Below are 20,600 nucleotides of genomic sequence, written 5' to 3'. Positions count from 1 at the left end.
TCATCTTTCTGTTCCTTTCTTCTCTTTGCCCATATTTTAACCTCTTTTTCTCACCATTTTTCACCCTTATGTCTTTTCTTATCTCTATATTTTATTTCCCTCTTTATTGCCATTTGTTAACTTTTCTTGACTCATTATTCTTCACTTGAACATTTCCGTCTTTGTTCATTTGCATTTCTTGTCGTCTTAACTTGAATTCTTTCTCTCATTTTTTCTCTTTGCTTTGCTTTTCCAGCTTTTTGTGCCTCCCCGCTGGCAGCAGCCTGGTGCCTGGGGTTTTCTGTCTGTCTGTCTGTCTGTCTGGGCCATTACTGTGAAGACGATATCTCAGCAACGTAATCAGGGATTTTCTGCAAACTTTGCACAGTCATCCACTCAACTTTGGATGGTGTAGGTCAAAGATCAATATCAATTAGCTGCATGTTAATCCCTTGATTGATCAAGCGATTTCTTTCAACTTTTGAAAAAATATCTGCTCTGATTCAAGGGTGAACGGGTTAGTTGCTTGAGACCATTGGTCATAGGTTGCAGTTCATGGGCCCAATATTCATCCTTTGCTTAAAAAAACAAACAACTGGGAGACTTTGAGGCAGAAATGGATGCAGTACAATGAAACTCTGCACCACTGATCATCAACTGGCGACCCTGGGGCCACATCAGGCCCCCCCAAAGCTTCCTGTCCAGCCCCCGAAAGATCATTAAATTCAGAATAGGAGGAAAAGAAGGTGTTGTGGTTTTAAATAATCTTTTGGCTTTAAATGTCTGCAAATGATAAATCCATCCCACAAACAATTAACATTGAAATAGTTTTAGAATGACTCAAGATTTGATGTGTTTTTTGGTTGGTAGAAGTGCTGCAAAGAGTTAGAGAGTAGCAAAAATGGGTGATAAGTGGCAAAATGGGTTGTGGAGTGACAAACATTGGCAGAAAAAGTTATGAAAAGAGGTTAAAATGTGGCAAAAAGTGGTGAAAGGGGGAAAAAGGGGCAAAAGTATCAAAAATTGGTCAAAAATGACAAAAAATGTTGCAAAAGAGTAATAGAAAGGGGTTAAAAAGTGGCAAAATAGAAGAAAAGTGGCAAAAACTGATAAGAGTGGCACAGAGGGTATAAAACATGCAGGAAAAAGTGGTTTAAATGGGTTAAGGTATGGCAAAAATGGGTTAAAAGAGCAAAAAGTATCAAAAATGGGTTAAAGGTCACAAAGTTTTTGAAAAAATATGATGAATATGATGAAAAGGGGTTAAAAAGTGGCAAAAATAGAAGAAAAGTGGCAAACATGGATAAAAGATCAGCACAAAGGGTATAAAACATGCAGGGAAAGTGTTTCAAAAGGGGTTAAAATCTTGCAAAATTGGGTTAAAGAGGCAAAAAGGGGCCAAAACTGTCAAAAAAAGAGGTTGAAAGTATCAAAAAGGGTTAATGTTGGTGCTAAATGACAATTATGGAGGGCCCATTCTCTTGGATTTTTAGGGGTCTGGCAAATTCAGTTGTCAGGCCTGCTGCATTATAGATATTAGGGTTAGATCTCACTGCTAATGACTAAAAATGTCCTGTGTTTTTAAAGAAAATACAAATACTAATACAATAATATTTCAACCAGAGCAAAATATTTATTTAATTTTTGTGTATTTTAAAGTTCGGCCCCCAGAGTTTCTGTTGAGACTAAATCTGGCCCTTGTGCAGATGTACTTGATGACCCTTGCTCTACACTGTTATGCAATGCAACAATACACTGCAATGCAATGCAGCTCTACAATTCAATGCAATGCAATTCTATATAATGCAATGAAACTCTGCTCACAATATTTCATAATTCTTGCAGACATAATGTCCTTTCCCTCTAAAGCAACAGGCATGTTAACACTCAATGGAAGTTGAAGTTTTTCTTTGCGTTGCATTTCTTCATTTGTTTTCTTTTCCTAAAATTTCTAGCCTTTTCACTCATTGATATCTTCTAATTTTTGTGAAATTTTTTGTGCTCTGTGTGGTTCTTGTCTCCTCTTTTTTACCCTCCTTTCTCGAACATTACCTTTTTTTCTTCACGTTTCATTTCTGCTGCACATTAGTGCTAGGGGTTGCATGACTTCAGAATTTTTAAAGTTGACAGCTGTGATAAAAGTTGAATCATCTTTGACTAGACATCAGAATCCACATGAGAGGGGAATAGTATGAACAACCAACAATACTCAGTATATTTGCATGTCATAATACAGCTAAAAAGCAGGCAGCTTACTAACATATTTGGAGCAAGTGCAAAAAACAACTGCTTGATATGGTATAATAAAGTATTTCCACAATCCTGATGCATCACTGCTGGTTTTCTGCAGTGACACATTAGGGTCATCACGCAGCATCAAAGTCTGCCAGTCTTTGAACCCCCTAACCCGTGCATATTCCAGCTCTGATTGGGGATCTAACTCTCCATTGGCTTGGATGAGGGCAGAAAATATCACGACTCCAGGTTTAGTTGTACTGCAGACCGTTAGCAAAGGCCAGGGGCGTAGCTGGGGATTTAGAGCCCTGAGAAAGAATACTACACAGGGACCCCCTTAACCAGCTAGCCAAGCAGCAAATGTTGCCTCATTTTTACAAATATCTCTGCATTTCAATGTATTTTTGAACCATAATTTCCCCATTTATAAGCAATAATTTTACTAAATTTACTTGTATTATTTAGCAGCAATGGACTACACCATTCTGACATTTTTAAGGGAGGAACAGGGGGCCCCCAGTATCATATTTTACTCTATTTGATACTAATTTCAGTCTGTTGACCATTTCATTTAGTCACTGTTGATTCAATAATGACTCTAAATGCTAAGGAAAAATAAATAAAAACCCCATTGCAGGCTTCTTAAGAGCCCCTCCCTGCTGTGGGCCCGGGTAATCAGAACTGGACAGCATTTCCTTCCATAACAAAGCTGAAAGAACCTCACTGAAGCTTGTCTTGGTAGAAAGGATGTTTTGTTCTTTGGTATGAGTTTGATATGAAGGGCCTCTGCAGAGCTGTGGTGATCTTATGGCAGAGTGGTTAGATGGAAGCTTCTCCTCAGTGCAAAAACACATTTCTCTGTTCTGATGAAACTAGGATAGATATGTCTGGAGGAAACCAGGCACCGCTCATCACCAGCCCAATACCATTCCAACAGCGAAGCATGGTGGTGGCAGCATCATGCTGTGGGGTCGGTTTCAGCAGCAGGGACTGGGAGACTGGTCAGGGTTGAGGGAAAGCTGAATGAAGCAAATTGCAGAGATATCCTCAATGAAAACCTGTTCCTCAGGACCTCAGACTGAGCAGAAGGATCACCTTCCGGCGTAACAATGACCCTCAGCACATGACACCAGGAGTGGCTTAGGGATGACTCTGTGAATATCCTAGAATGGTCAGGATAGAGCTCTGACTTGAACCCTATCCCACATCTCTGGAGGACCTGAAAATGACTCGATAATTGCAAGGACTCACAACCTTTTTTACCATTTTTTAATATTCCACTATTTTGCAAACTGTGTTGGATTTTTCTCCTGTCTTTAATGATCACTGCCTCCTCCACAGACACACAGATCTCAGCCACTATAGGATTAAAGCTATAGATCAGATTAATGCCTACCATTTAAGAGATTCTCACATACGCAGTTTCCTCCATCCTGTGCTCACCACATGTATTTTTAATCAGAATAGGCCTCGCTCCACCATTACGTACCACTAATTACCATAATACAGCAGCGAGCGGCGAGAGGTGCCCCCGCCCAGCCCCTCACCCTCTGAGCTGATCGTCCCACCAACACCAGCGAGCGGCGCCGTCACAGCTGCTGTTCAGCGACAGGAGCGCTCCTCAGAAAGTCGTTTTTCATTTCTCCATCTTTCTTTCCTCTCCGCTGTGTCCTGGGAATACAGCTGTGTGACTCTGAGTGTAGATTTATCTAATGACCGTGTCGCTGAAGCACCAGATGTTAATGTAATCTCAGATAAACTGTGTTACACGAGTGTCACTCTCTTTTAGTGAACTAAGGGCACCACTGTGATCAGACATTAATGGATTATTTCCTTTTGATAGCGCAGTATTGTCTTTCAGTTGTTAACTCTTGCCACTGAATAATGTCTGTTTATGGGATGTTATCGATGAATTATGTTGCCAAGGTTTTCCAAATCAACAAAGGTGGAATTAAAAACAAAAATGGGTTCTTTTGTCCAAAAAGTGGAGCTTTTGAGGTTTTTCCAATCATGTTTTTAAAATGATTTTGAGCTTCATATATAGTGCCTATAAAAAGCATTCACCCAGTGGATGGTTTAATTGTTAATTTGTATTCCTGGCTACCATTACACCATGATGACAAAAGAACAGCCCAGAAAAAAGGTTACTGAAAAGTAGACAAGATATGTTTGATGGACACCAAACATTGCAAATCACCAGAAACACACCCCATTGTGTGACATGGTGGTGGCAGCATCATGCTGTGGGGATGCTTCTTAACAGCTGGCTCAGGAAGGCTTGTCAAGGCAGAGGGGAAAATAAATGTGTCTAAATAAAGGAAAATCCTAGAGGACAATCTTACCTGACAGAGCTTGAACAGTTTTGCAAAGAAGAACGGGGTAAAATGCAGTGTCTTTTGTGCAAGCCTGATTAATACCTATCCACACAGACTCAGTGCTGTGATTGCAGCCAAAGGTGACTCTACTAAATACAGACTTGAAGAGGGTGGATACTTATGCAGTCACTTATTTTACATTACATACAATCAATAAAAGGGTAAAACAGCCATACCCTTAAGATTTTATTTTGATAGGAGAGCTAAAGACAGACAGGAAATATAAGGAGAGATAGTGTGGGGAAGACATGAACCGGCAGTGTTAACTTCATCACTAAAACAATGACTAAAACTATTCGTCGACAGCCTTTTTATCCATGACAAAAACTAGACGAAAACTGTAGCTCTTCTGCCTCTCAGCTGTAGAAAGCAGGGATCCCAGGTTTAGCAGAGTGCAGAGAACACACTACCATGATTTGGTACCAGATTTAGGCAAGAAAATAAATGCTTGGTTTAAAAGTCCAGATGAAAATGTGAGGACTTTTTATGGACTAAAACTAAAATCAAATCTTTTGAGTTTTCGTCGACTAAAATTGGACTAAAACTAAAAATGGTAGAAATGACTAAAACTAAAATGCATTTCATTTACAGACTAAAACTAAGACTTAAATTAATAATAGCTGCCAAAATCAACACTGTGAATCAGGCAACACCAAGAATAAGAAACAATCCTGTGACCAGGTTATCCTGGACTACAGCCCCTGTATACAGGCACCTGCTCTACCAACTGAGTTAAACTGATGCCCAGCTGTTGGGCTTTCTGTCGGGCATAAGTACCTTCCATCCCTCAAATGTCAAGTTGCAAATTTTGAGAAAAAACCTCAAAATTATCATGTTAAAAAGTCATTTCACTGAACAAAAAAGACTATTTTTGTTGTTAAAAAGTCATACATTTGAGTGAGAAAAACAACCTTTTTGAGTTTAAAAAGCCATAAATTCATGGAAACCCAAGTTTTGTAATTTTGAGATTATAAGGTGGATAATGGCCTCTTGCTTGGAAGATAATTATACCAGATGAAGACGTTTGCTTTGAACTAGTCATGCAGGTAAGTGTCTGATTAAATCATACTTTTAACTGGAACCAAGCAATAATGAAATCATTGATTTTAGTCCAGAGTCATCACATCAGCATCAGCATGCAGACTTAAAGGAGATATTGTAAAAAAACTGGGCCTATTCAGAAAAAAACAGTGACACCATCCAGGAGACTCTGATCCAGCCAGTATTCGTTTTTTTTTTGTTTGTTTTTTTTTTTTTTGTTTTTGTTTTTTTTAAATAATAATCAATGACCCTCCAATGACTCTATAAAAAAAAAAAAAAAAAAAGATTATTTAACAGTATTAAGCCAAACTCTTGAAAACTCAAAAAAGGGGTGGAAAAAAAATTACAACTTTTTTAAAGTAAAAAAATCCCAACAACTCAGAATTGTTATTTATTTATGTACTTATTTTTTTCAGAACTCAATGTAATATTTTCTAATTTTTTTGTTTTACTTTATTTTATTTTCCATCCATCCATTCATTTTCTATACCGCTCATCCCGTTGAGGGATGCAGGGGCTGGAGCCTATCCCAGCTAACATTGGGCGAGAGGCGGGGCACACCCTGGACTGGTCGCCAGTCAATCGCAGGGCTGACATATAGAGACAGACAACCAGGCACGCTCACACCTACGGCCAATTTAGAGTCACCAGTTAACCTAATGAGCATGTTTTTGGTGGTGGGAGGAAGCTGGAATACCCAGAGAGAACCCACATGTGCACATGGAGAACACACAAACTCCACACAGAAAGGCCCTGACTGGGAAACAGGGACCTTCCTGCTGTGAGGCAACAGCGCTAACCCCTGCGCTGCCATGCAGTACCTTTATTTTATTTTATTTTATTTTATTTTATTTTATTTTATTTTACTTTGTTGGTTTTGTTTTCTTTTATTTTTTTTAACTTCATTTATTTTATTATATTTTCTTTGTTTTATTTGACTTATTTTTATCTTATTTTATTCTATCTCATTTTATTTAACTTAAATTCATTTATTTTACTCTCTTTTATTTATGTTATTTCACTTATTTTTCATTTTATCTTTCTTATTTCATTTTATTTAACTTTACTTCATTTGTTTTATTCTAATTTATTTGACTTAATTTTATTTGAATTAAGTTTTTAAAATTTGTTTTATGTTATTTTATTTGATTTTATGTATTTCATTCATGTATTTATTTATTTTAGTGGCCTTAATGCATCTTTTTACTAATACATTACACCCTCCTTTAAAATAGTGATCTGAGTGATATAATAAACTCCTTTATAAGTGTCACCCCAAACAATCCAGTTTATTTCAGCTTTATTATTATGGAAAAATGTGTTTGCATTGCCTAAAAAGTGTACAAATTAATTACAAATGATATATTTTGTTGTTTATTATATTATATTATTTTATCTATAAGAGGAAAAAAAACAGATCACAGTGTTATAATTGGTATATAGAAAAAAGCTAGAAGGTGTTCACTTGAAGTATTTACAGATAAGAAGGGTTAATTATGGTTTAAAAAAATTTCTACATATTAAAAAATATGTAGAAATTCTGTAATCATAAATACACTTAATTTTTTTAAATGTGTGTATTCAGTGCTGTACTGTGGTGACTCAAACGTTGAACCATGCTCTCTGTGTGACGGCTTCTATCTGCAGTGGAATCACTGGTTTACATGTGAATCATGTCTCTGTCTTGTCTAATGTTGAACTCAGTCTCTGCACCTTAACAACCTTCCCCCCTCTCTCTCTGCTTCTCTGACAGGGCAGCACAAAGGTCCCTTCTCTGCGACCAGTCGGCTGTACATGGAGACCCCCAGCTGGGCAGGTCGGTGTATGTGTTTGTTTCACTGCGCACTTGTGCACTCTTGAGTTTTTCGTACATGCAATCACACGACATGACCACATCTATTCGCTCCCACATCCAGTGGTTTTACTGATACATGTGCTCAGACATCCACGGCACAGCTACCCAGGTGTGTGTGTGTTCAGTGGGCTGTCTTTGTGAATGCCTGTGTGTGTGTGTGGAGGGAGAATGTGCTGACTGCAGTGCTTTGGTTCTGGGCATGCCCATTAGAAGTGGCTATAAATCCTGAGTGCAGTGCTCTCACTGTGTCAGCAGTCCAGCCAATGAATGGATATTAAACGCCACAAAAAAGCCTCTTTAATTCTGCCTGCCTCTGCCACGCCGCTGCACACTCTCTCCCTCTTTCTCTTTATCTAGCTATCTATCTATCCATCCACCTTTCTTCTTTCTCACGTTTTCTCTCCTCCTCTTCCCTCCTTTTCCTCGCTCTCTCCCTCCCTCTGTAATAATTGAATAAAAAAGAAAAGGGTCCTTCAGGCCTGCCAAAGAAGCTGGTATCTACTATATTATTTACAGCTTGTCATGTTGGCCTTTTAATCTGAACTTTGGGTCCTTACATGCTCGCTCTCATTGCATTATTCTTTATCATAGAATAGAAGGTAGCTGGGTTAAGAGAGGCTTTACGGCTACTTAAAATAAGGAACATGCTTGCTTTTAAATGGGGATCTTGTTGAACCAGTTGTCAATCAAGGAGGCAACAGTAGAGATGACTAAACCGTTAATATGCTGACTGTTTGGCTGAGATTGAGCCTTATACTGGATGAACTTCTGCAGTACCTTTTGGATCTTAAACACAAAGTGTTTTGCCGTTATGTTTCCCAGTTTCCTCAGCGTGCACGGTGTGTTTTAGTGCAGACTCGTAAACGCTGGCTGTAAACGCTCAGTCCTAATGTTACCCTGCACACACTCTCTCTGCAACCCAGCGCTCGCTTCCAAACCTCACTGCAGCTCGATCATAAAAAATGTATTATTATTTCGATTAAATTTTGAGTTTCTGAAGCGTGACCCTGGCTGTAGGTGTGGCCATCTGTCCTACCAGCACATCAATACCAATCTAATAGCAGGAGGAAAGATCAATCACAACCAGCTTAGATCTGTGGAAATATACACGATCCATGGAGTTCTCACACTCTGCTCCACTGTATTGTGGGCGATATCCTCTGTATGTTTCCCTCTGCAGATAGACGTTTAGTTCAGCATGTTGTTGAATGGAAGCAGAGCATATTAGACAGACATAGGTGGTTCCAAGGCATGATGCCTTGGGCCTCATGCTCCAGGGGGCCTCAAGACACACCTGATATGTGAGTAAATCAAATATTAGGTTCACTGTAAACATAAGGTACATGTCAAAAATAAGATAGCATCAACACAGATTTTAATTTTTTTCCAAAAATGTCCTTGAGAGAGAACAAAGCCCCTAACAAAAAGGTCCAAGCTCCTCAAACAGCCCCAACATGACTTCATAACGGCTCACTTAGACTAAGGTAGACTCTAAAACTGCATGTAAAAAATGAAAGATATGATGAGTCGTAGTTATCAGAGATATTTCAAGATAGTGTTTGTTGGCTATGATTGCTTTAAACCAGTGGTTCTCAACCTTGGGGTCGGGACCCCTTTGGGGGTCACGAGACACTAAGAGGGTGTCGCCAGGTGCCTTTAAAATATTTTCAAATGAATTTTTCCCCTGCTAATTTTGTTACTGTTATTTGCCACATCTGAACCCATTTTCAATTTCTGCACAGTTTGGACCCATTTTTGCCACATTTAAAAATAAATTTTCCTCACTTTTTCCCATCCATTTTTTTGCCAATTCTAACACACTTACACCACCCTAAACCCATTTTTGTCAATTTCAAACCCTTTCAACCACTTTTTCCTACTTTTAAATCCCATTTCACCAACTTTTCCACCCATTTGTGCCACTTTTAACCTATTTCAGCCACCTTTTTATTCCCTTGAACCACTTTTATGCCTGTTTATGCAACTTTAACCCATTTTTTGCTCATTTTTGCAACTTTTTGTCAATTCTTGCCATGTCTTCTGCTAATTTGATTTCACCACATTTCCATCTCTTGTTTTTAAGAAAAGCCACTTACATTTTTAAGAAGTCTATATACTGCAGCACAAATCATTAAAAAAAATTCTTTGATAAAAGTGGTTATTTTTTCAGGTTAAATGTCAGATATGAATATCAAGGCTTAACTTTACAGTGGACCATGATTTTGTTGGCCCCCAGTTTGTCTGGGTCCCAGAAAGCTCTCCCATTTATCCCCTTCATGGACAGCCTTGTCTCCATGTGACTATTCTTGATTGTGCATGTCTGTGTTCAACCACCTTCAGGTACAGTGGGGGTCCCCGGTCTCTGGCACCTTCTTTTTTGGGGTTGTGGGCTGAAAAGGTTGAGAACCTCTGCTTTAAGCTATAGTGAACTTATCATTCAGTTGTTTCAATTCAGGATTTTAGAAACTTTAGCAAATTTACCCAACAAAAAAAATCCATCCATCTTCTTCCACTTATCTGAGGTCGGGTCGCGGGGGTAGCAGCCTAAGCAGGAAAGGCCACACTTCCCTCCCTTCGTCCAGCTTTTCCCAGGGGATCCCAAGGCGTTCCCAGGCCAGATGGGAGACATAGTCTCTCTAGCGTGTCCTGGGTCTTCCCCAGGGCCTCCTCCCAGTGGGATCTGGCCGGAACACCTCACCAGAGAGGCGTCCAGAAGGCATCCGGACCAAATGACCAAGCCACCTAATCTGGCTCCTCTCGACGCAGAGGAGCAGCGGGACTCTGAATCCTTCCCGGATGCCTGATCTTCTCAGCCTACCTCCAAGGGAGAGCCCAGACACCCTGCAGAGGAAACTCATTTCAGCTGCCTGTATCCGCAGTCTTGTTCTTTCGGTTGCTACCCACAGCTCTTGACCATGGGTGAGGGTAGGAACATAGATTGACCAGTGAATCAAGAGCTTTTTTTCACCATGAGCTCTTTCTTCACCACGACAGACCGATGCAAGCCACGACAACTTAGCTCCTAGGATGTCGGGACACACAAACCCTTCCACCACCATAAGGTGGCAGCTCAAGGAAGGGCACTAAAAAGCAAACACAATGAAATATCACATAGACATAAGCATTCAGACTCTTTACTCAGTACTTAGTTGAAGCATCTAATATGATGCAACAATCCCTGCAGTCCTGGGAGATTTTCTGCCATTCGTCTTTGTCAATCCTCTCAATCTCAGTCAGGTTGAATAGGGGCCATCGTTGGAAAGTCATTTTCAGGTCTCTCCAGAGGTGTTTGATAGGTTTCATGTCAGGGCTCTGGCTGGGCCGCTCTTAGTCATCCCTAAGCCATTCCTGTGCTGTTTTGGCTGTTTGCTCAGAGTCACTGTCATGGTGGAAGGTGATCCTTCAGCCCATTCTGATGTTCTTAGCAGTGAGGAGCAGGTTTTTGTTGGGGATATCTCTAAACTCTACTCCATTCAGCTTTCCCTCGACCCTGACCAGTCTCCCAGTCTCTGCTGCTGAAAAACAGCCCCACAGCATGATGCTGCCACCACCATGCTTCACTGTTGGGATGGTATTGATCAGTGTCTGGTTTCCTCCAGACATAACATTTAGAATTGAAACAGCTGAATGTTGGCTTCATCAGACCAGAGAATCTTGTGTCTCACAGTCTGAGAGTCCTCCAACTGTTTTTTGCAAACTCCTTTTTATAAGTTTAGCACTGAGGAGAGGCTTCCATCTAGCCACTCTGCCATAAAGTCCAGATCTGATATATGAAGCTGATATGAAGACTACAGTAATGGCTGACCTTCTGGAACTTTGTCCCATCTCTACACAGGATCTCTAGATCAGATCTCGGTGACCCTTCTCCTTATGATTGCTCAGTTTGGCCTGGAAACCAACTCTTCGAAGACTCCTGGTTGTGCCAAACTTCTTGCATTTGAGAATTATGGAGGACATGGTGCTCTTAGGAACCTTCAGCGCAGCACTAATGTTTTTGTACAATCAATTTAATTTTCCACAGGTGGATTCAAATCAAGGTGAAGAAAAATATCAGCAAAGCTTCAGAGAAATGGGGAGAACCTGAACAAAATTTCAAGTCTTTTTGCAAAGTTTCTGAATAATTATGTCAATTTGATATTTATTCAGTTTTTTCTTTATTTTTCATAAATTTGCAAACATTTCTGAGACTTTGTGTTCGGAGTACTGATTGTAAAGTAATGAGAGGGAAAAATGAATGAATTTAAACAGTTGTAGCATCAGGTTGCAACACAACAACATTTAAAAAAGTGAAGTGGGTCTGAATAATTTCTGGATCTCCTGAACTTCAATGTGCTGAACCCACATGTACAGATTTGTGGCCAGCTTAATCAAAAAGCCTACTAAATATCCATATTCATTGGTTTTCTGCAGTAAGTGGTCTGGGTCTGTGGTTACTCTTAAAATAGAGATGACTGGAACATCTTTGAGCAAACATCGGAGAGCAAACCCATGAAATATTTTATAGTAGAGATCAGTTTAATCAACATATGCCATGAGCGAGTGACTGGAATATCTAACTCATAACTGAAGCACACATAGCCAGTGTTCCTCCACCCGCTCTATCATATCAATTACAGCTTGGCCTGGTTTAGCCTCTATCAGTGTTCGTCAGTAGGCCTCCAGGCCCAATCAAGGCTCTGCAGCCCAATCACACTGACATGGCAGCTAATTGGAAAGCTGTGCGTAGCTCAGAGAGATGATCATTGTTGTAGTTTTACTGAAGCCTCTTTGAAGCTTCATGAGGAGATCTGTCATAGTGATACTGCACTAGAGCAGTTGTGGCAAACATTGTGCATCTGTGTGCTGACATATTGGGTCGATATTAATCTCTATTCACAGATCCTACAAAGAGAAGTAGAATCTACACAATGAGGGTGTGATTTTAAGTGCTCTATTTTCTGTCTGGGGTGCATAAGGAGTCTGAACTATACTACACATCAGCAGGATTTGGGTTTATTTGTTTTCCTTGGATAGTTTAGGCATGACCCACCCTACTACTCTACTGACTACAACTCATCACTGCCTGCTGTTGATGTAAGAATATCAGGGTAAGTCAATCAGAGGCAATGTAGGGGAGATGGGGTCCTTGGGATATCCTGCTATGTGACTGGATCTGCCGGTGCTTCTGTCATCTTGCTACCCTGATCATGATTTTAGAATGATGCTAGCTTCCTGAAGTCAAGCAGCCGAGATTGAGTGTCAATGCACCTATTTTTTAGGTTTATTTGGTATTTAGAGTTTTATTTTACTTGGCGTTTTATCCTATAATGAATCTTTTCACAAAATACAAGGTATACCCACTTCTGCAGGCAACACTACACACCCCTAAAATGCTGATTTCAACCATTTTGCCATTTCAAGCCATTGGTTTCCCATTTTGCCAAAATTTTTGTTATCACCCATTTTTCAACTTTTTGCCCATTTTCGTCACTCTAAACCCATATTCACCCAGTTTTTAGGCCCATTTTGAAACCTTTAACCAATTTTTGGAAATTTTTTCCCTTTTTGGCAACTTTTAACTCATTTAAAAAAAAAACTTTTTGTGCAATTCTGCCTCTTTTAGCCCCCAGATTCTTTTTTTGTTGCTTTAATAAGAATTTCTATCATTTCAGTGAACAACAAAATATGGTTATCACAGCTCAACTTTATAATAGACCATGATTTTGCCAACATCAATGTGCTCCCAGTTTGGCTTGGCATTTAAACCTTATGGGTGGCCTTGCTCAGTCACTCAGTAACCACTATGCAAGGTCTGTTAATTTGTTTGTTTGTTTTACTCACTCACTTTTAACTTGTAAAAGAAACAGCTGATATAGAAAAAGAAAAGGAGAATGAAAAGAGCAATCACTTACCTGATTAAAAAAGTTTTAAATAAATACTGATTTAAAATGGAGTGATCATGGGGGTTACTTAGCATCTATTGATATTTATCTACTTATTTGGTTGTTTATTTCCAGAGTGGTGTCAGAAAATGTCCTCTAGTGTCCATGTTTCCCTGTTGTCTCTTAATATCCCTCTTTCTTTTATTTCAGCCTAAAAATAACTTTTTCCAACCTCATCTCCTTTTCTTCACTCATCTTCTCTTGTTAATTATGAGTTGTGAGTTTCTGCATTTAATGGAATCCTGTCATTCAAAAAAGGTTTTTGTAATCATACATGGTGAAATTGTTTTTATTACTCTTTAGAGAATTGTCACTGCTGCTATGAAAATGACTAAATTAGTGTAAAGCAACACATTTAATACTGTTTTTATACTGTTAGTAGTTATTTTACACAGCTGCATAGGAGCGGAGTACAGTCCATTACCCTCAAATTGCCTTTGCCAATTTTATTTCATTTTTATTTTTAAATTCATTTTTATTTTTTTCTTTGTCTGGGTTGAACTCCCTGATTAGTTTAAACTCTGGGCAATCTTAGAAAAGACTGTAAATCAGTCCATCTTTCAGAAACATTGATTTCCTGGGAAGTTAGAGTAGAACTTGTTTTTCCCAAGCAAAGTATAAAAAATAGATTTTTCTTTAATTTTGTCAAATTTGAGGGAATAGTGGACCATAAAAAAGAGAACTAGTGTAGGTACTAAAGTGTGTTTAAGAGATGTGTTTTTCTTTAAGATCCAGGTATATAAACCTTTGTATGACTTCTGTGTGTACTCTGAATACTCTGAACTTCTCCACTCTGTCAAGCGCAGTATGAAACACTTGAAGGGTGTTAATATTTGTATTGATTTTTATTCTTATTCCTATTTTTCGCTGGTATGGAGTGTTGACAGAAATCAGCAATCAGCAGCTTCAGGAAGTGCTGTCGATGGTTCCTCGGTGGATATTCAAGCTCCACAGATTCACTGACAAATTGAGCAGAAAACTATTTTCTGGACAGTCAGGAATGAGAGGATTGTTGGTGCTGACATTTGACTTCCATAAGAAAGAAAGAGGATAAACTTATATTTCGCTGTCAGAGCATTTCAACATTGAAATACAGTTTTCAAGTTTTTGTTTGAGGTGCTTAATTTTAGGAACAAACTTTTACTGGCCATTAATCCATCTATGCTATAATGGTGTATAAACAAAAACAAATACAGTGTACATGCAAACAGACAATTTACCAATACAAAGTAGAAAACCACACATTTTGCATATAAGCTGTTTTGCACAGGTAAAACTAAAACACAATAAAAGTAAAAGAAAGAGATATTAACAACTGGCTGGCTTGGTATAATCCTTTTGTAGATGCATCCCAATGGATAAAAACTTTATGGTCAGTTGCACCGAGGAGAAAGCTGATCTTGAGATGTGGGGTGCCCCTTCTTAATTTCTTTTCTTTTTTCTTTTTTGCACATTTGTCACACTTAAATGTATCAGATCATCAAACAAATTCTAACCTGAGTAAAAAGAATGCATCTTATAAAGTTCTTGCATCATGTGAAAAAGTAATTACCCCTAACCCTGATAAACTGTTGTTCCAACCTTAGTGGCAATGACTGCAAGCAAGCGTTTGTGGTAACTAGCAATGAGTCTCCCACATCACTGTAGAGGAATTTTTGCCCACTCTGCTTTGCAGAATTGTTTTAATTTAGCCATCTTGGAGGGTTTTTGAGCGTGCACATCCTGTTAAAGGTCATGCCACAGCATCTCAAACAGATTTAAGTCCAGACCTTGACAGGGCCACTAAAAAACGTTGCTTTTTGCCATTTAGAGCTGGTGGGTTTCAGATTGTCCTGCTGCACAAGCCAAGTTCATTTGAGCCACTCTCTTACAAGATTTTCTGGTAGAGAGCAGAAATCATTGTCTCATCTATTACAACAAGTAGGCTAGGTCCTGAGGCAGCAAAGCAGCCCCAGATCATCCCACTACCACCAGCATGTTTGACTGCTGGTGGGATATTCTTTTGTAGAAATGTTGTGTTAGTTTTATTCCAGATGTAACTGGACAAAAACCTTCCCAGAACTTCATCTTTTGCCTCGTTGGTCCTCAGAATATTCTCCCAAAAGTCTTGGGAATCATCAGGATGTGTTCAGTCAAATGTGAGATGAGCCTTTGTGCTCCTTTTGGTCAGCAGGGGTTTCGGTCTTGGAACTTTCCTATGATGCAATTTTTTTCCCTTAATTGAGCCAAGTGAGGCCTGCAGGTCTTTCGATGTTGTTCTGGGTTCTTCTGTGACCTCCTGGATGAGTCATTGATGCACTCTTGGAGTATTTTGGTAGGTTCACCACTGTACCAAGTTTTCTCCATTTGTGGATAATGGCTCTCACCGTGATTCACTTGAGCCCCAAAGCCTTTGAAATGGCTTTGTAACCCTTTCCAGACTGACAGATGTCAGTGACTTTGTTTCTCATCTGTTCTTGAATTCTTAGTACCATGGTGTGTTTCTTATGAGATCTTTAGCCTCCCTCAATTTGTCAGACAGGTTCTATTTAAGGGATTTCTGGATTCAGCAGGTCTGGTAATTAGGCCTGGGTGTCGCCAGTGAAATTGAACTCAACAAACCCTGATTGTTGATTATGAGTGTAACTGTTGTGACAGTCCTTATCCACACAGAACAGGTGTATTTTGGTTCTAGACATCCTTTCTAAAATCTTTATTGTTGTTAGACTAAAACAGTCCCATAGAGTTTTATGAAAGTCTTGGGCAGTGATCAGGATAGTATCTTTGCTATCTAACCCTTGATGAGTTTCCTGATCATCTTTTCTCCCCCAGCAGCCCGTAAAGCTGCGAGACTTGTCTTCTCAGAATTGTTATATTAAGTTTTCTGCTGCCCAGAGGTTAATGGAAACTCTTGTTTTTCATTATGAAATTAATCTCACTCCTGCACTATAATTTTACATTTGTCACATATTTGCTGTCATCAGGAGACAGATGGGCTGAATTACACCTCAGTATATATTGTTAAGATAAACACGCACGGAAACAAGAGACCAGAGAGGCATTCAGCTCAATGAGTATCGACTGATCCCTGGAAACACAAACTAATCCAAACCGCACCTGTGGCGCTGATTGCTCCGGGCTGATTGCTCCATGCTGATTGGTAGAATTTGACCCCATAGTCATTTGTTAATGTTAGAGAAGCTGTGAGTGTTTGTTTCCTCCTCATTAAAAATTAAAGCCTGGCCTTAATTGGTGTTGGAGCACAAAGCAGCCAGCGAGCTGTTAAAGCCAGCCTTACATTATTAACACAAATAAACACTAGCATCTGGGGCTAAAGAGGAAAGATCACCATGGTGATGATTTAACTAACAAACACACACAAACGCATCCAGAATTCAAAGCATGATTGTCCACTACAAATATCCTCAGTCCAGCACAGGCCTGCACCACTTCATCCGATGCTTGGCGTTGGACTTGGTGATGCGGGGCTTGCATGCAGCTGCTCAGACATGGAAACACGTTCATGAAGCTCTGCTGCACAGTCTTTGTGCTTACATGAATGCAAGTGGAAGTTCAAGAGCCGAGTGCACAAGCTGTTCTTACGCCTGGGTGTAACTTTATGCCCACTTAGAGCCAGTAGTTACAACCGTCTTAACCGTCTCCAGCACCAGCTGGACTTTAGCTCCGTTTGAGTTATACCTAACTGTTATGCAGAGGATGGAGCTGATGTAACCCCAAAGGTCAGACTTAATCAATTGATTGTGAATGAGATGTGCACAGCAATGGTTATAAAATGGACACACGAATGAAGCCAACTTTGTTGATGGATTTATCAATGAATAGGCATGAACAGGGGCGTAGCTAGGGATTTAGGGCCCCCAGAAAGAATATTACACAGGGCCCCCCTTAACCGGCTAGCCAAGCAGCAAATGTTGCCTCATTTTAACAAATATCTCTGCATTTTAATGTATTTTTGAACCATAATTTCCCTATTTATAAGCAATAATTTTACTAAATTTACTTCTATTATTCTGCAGCAATAGACCACACCATTTGGACATTTTTTAAGGGAGGAGCAGGGGTCCCCCAGTATTATATTTTATTTTATAATATTACTCTATTTGATACTGATTTCAGTCTGTTGACTGATTCATTTAGTCACTGTTGATTCAATAATGACACTAAATGCTAAGGAAAAATAAATAAAAACACCATTGCAGGCTTCTTAAGGGCCCCTCCCAGCTGTGGGCCTGGGAAATCAGTATCCTTTTTCCCCCTGTGCTACGCCCCTTGGCATGAAGCGGAGACAGAGTCAGTCTATTCCTTAACAACTTTTACCTCTCGGCAGATGTTCACATGAATGTACATGATAAGACCAGGCGTAGCTAAGACCATTCTGTACTATGCTTGCTGCATTCTGTGTAAAGTTGAGCCTAGAGGTTAGCCGTAGCTCAGTCGGACATAGAGCATTACACCGACGTAGGTTACGACCAGCTGGTGAACTCATCCCAAAAAGTCTTGGAATCAGCAGAGCATCGATGACTTTTATGCACCAAGCGCCTTAGCAGCCATTGAATCTGCTCCGTCTTCTGCCTCATGGCTGAGTTGCTGTTGTTCCTAAACGCTTCCACTTTCTAATAATATTGCTTACAGCTGACCGTAGAATATCCAGCACGAATTGTATTTTTCCATCTTACTGCAAAGGTTGCAATGCATGGCAATTCACAAATTTCTAGCGGTCCACAGGTAATATTTATCCCATGTGAATAGTGCTTTACCAGATCAGCTTTATCTTCCCCAATTATAGCATCAACACTCAGCTAATTGGTTCATATCTTTCAGGATGATGATGCATTTTATGTCATAGTGATGAGTTTTTGTTTCTAGCACATCCCATCCATCCATCCATCCATCCATCCATCCATCTTTTTCTGCTTATCTGAGGTTGGGTCGCAGTGGCAGCAGCCTAAGCAGGGAAGCCCAGACTTCCCTCTCCCAAGCCACTTCGTCCAGCTCTTCCTGGGGGATCCCAAGGCGTCCCCAGGCCAGCCGAGAGACATAGTCTCTCCAGCTTGTCCTGGGTCTTCCACGGGGCCTCCTCCCGGTGCGACCTGCCCGGAACACCTCACCAGGGGGAGGTCTAAGAGACATCCAGACTAGATGCCCGAGCCACCTTATCTGGCTCCTCTTGACGCGGAGGAGCAGTGGCTCTACTCAAAGTCCTTCCTGGATGGCCGAGCTTCTCACCCTATCACTAAGGGAGAGCCCAGACACCCTGCGGAGGAAACTCATTTCAGCCGCCTGTATCCGTGATCTCGTTCTTTCGGTCACTACCCACAGCTCGTGACCATGGGTGAAGGTAGGACGGTAGATTGACTGGTAAATCAATCACCTCGTCTGTAGACTCAGCTCTTTCTTCACCACGAAAGACTGATGTAGAGATTGTATTACTGACGATGCCGCACCGATCCGCCTGTCGGTCTCCTGCTCCATTCTTCCCCCACTTGTGAACAAGACCCCGAGATACTTCACATGGGGCAGGATCTCATTCCCAACCTGGAGTGAGAGCTGAAGGTCGCGGCCTGATGATCCAACAGAACCATCTGCAAAAAGCAGAGACCCAATCCTGAAGCCACCAAACCAGACCCCCTAAATGCCGTTGCTGCGCCTAGAAATTCTGTCTATTAAAGTTATGAACAGAATCGGTGAGAAAGAGCAGCCATGGCAGAGTCCAACCCTTACCGGAAACATCTAGCACATCCCATTTTGAGGGAATTTGAGGGGTTTTCTTCCACTTCTCTGACCCTGGGCAGCAGGCCAAGCAAATCCACCCTGACATCTCTCTACCCAGCAACATTTTCCAGCTATCCTTGGGGATTCCAAGTCATTCCCAGATCAGACGAGATATATAATCACTTCATCAAGTCCTGGATCTACCCATGGGTCTCTATCCAGTTGGACACACCTGGAAGACCTCCACAAGGAAGGAACCAGGAAGCATCCTGATCAGATGCCCTATCTCTGTGGCTGAGCCCAGACATCCTCCTGAGGAATCTCCTTTTAAACTGCTTGAATGCGCAATCTTATTCCTGCAGTAATTACCCAAAGCTCATGACCATTGGTGAGGGTTGGAACAAAAATCGACTGGTAAATTGGGAGCTTTGCCTTCCGCCTTAGCTCCCTCTTCAACACGGTACAGTACAATGTCTGCAATACTGCCGATGCTGCACCAATCCCCCTGTTGATCTTGCAGTCCATTCCCCCCTCACCTATGAACAAGACCCCCAGATACTTGAACTCCTTCACCTAGGCCAAAGACACTCTCACCACCTGAGGTAGCAATCCACCGTTTCACACATTTGATGGTTTTCTGCTGATAATAATATTTTAAGAAACACGCAGAAAGGGACACTAAAACAATATGGTACTGTAGCCCTAATGGACAAAAAGGTGTTGAGCAACTAAATTGATCTGACTGACTGAGTGAGCACAAACTGTGTGCATAAATTCATCAGCACAGAAAGGTTAAAAGGCTCAGTGGACACAAATTGTGATCAGCGATGATTCAGAGGCTTTTATTGTGAAGACGCACAAACACACAGACAGACAGAGAGAGCTGGGGAGTGTAAATGACGAAGGTTCTCTGTATATTTGTTAAAGTGATGTCCAGTGTCTCTGAGCTGCTTTTAACACTCCCAGAAAGGCCATTACAATTAAAGGAGCACTGGCCATAGCAGAGGGAAATGGAGAAGAGTGTGATGAGAGTAAAAGAGGGATGTCAGCACAAAGAGTGGCAAAGATGCTTTTAGCCTCTCTCGGCAGGAGTAATGTCCAATTACTGCTCCGTTTGAGGCCGCCGCCTCACAGCGTCATCAGCACACAAGCACCAAGTTATGGCCCTCTGCGATGGGGCCGATTGTCAGCCGCCATGGATCACAATCAGCCCCAGAGTCCTCTGGGCCATCCAGAGGAGAGGGGCATTTCACATCGAATATTCATGTTGTTTGAGCCGTTATAATGGGCTGGAGAACTCTTAGGCAGTGAATATCAAGCATCATCATGAATACACCCCCCCCCCCGATGCTTTCGACACTGAAACACAAGCTGAGTGCTTTCAGTGAAATGTTTGCTTTTGTTCACTTTTGGTATTTTTCTCTGCTGAGTTTACAGAAGAAAAGATGACAGTGTGCATGTGTTTCATCTCCTCTGGCTCTG

The 20,600-nt window shown here is 40.7% G+C and overlaps 1 protein-coding gene across 1 annotated transcript in view; it reads left to right on the top strand.

The window, feature by feature from the left end:
- The first annotated feature begins 7,389 nt into the window (after positions 1-7,389).
- The window catches only part of LOC121528491 (RNA binding protein fox-1 homolog 3-like), a 464,058-nt gene continuing 450,847 nt past the window's right edge, over positions 7,390-20,600 (top strand). The window contains exon 1 of the mRNA XM_041815974.1: positions 7,390-7,446. Within this exon, the coding sequence (XP_041671908.1) occupies positions 7,425-7,446 (22 nt within the window). The 5' untranslated portion in view covers positions 7,390-7,424. The remainder of the gene's footprint in view (positions 7,447-20,600) is intronic.

This window comes from Cheilinus undulatus, linkage group 20, assembly GCF_018320785.1.
Source record: "Cheilinus undulatus linkage group 20, ASM1832078v1, whole genome shotgun sequence".
Lineage (NCBI taxonomy): Eukaryota > Metazoa > Chordata > Actinopteri > Labriformes > Labridae > Cheilinus > Cheilinus undulatus.
Note: the sequence above shows the minus strand (reverse complement) of the source record. Positions and strands in the feature narration are given on the sequence as shown.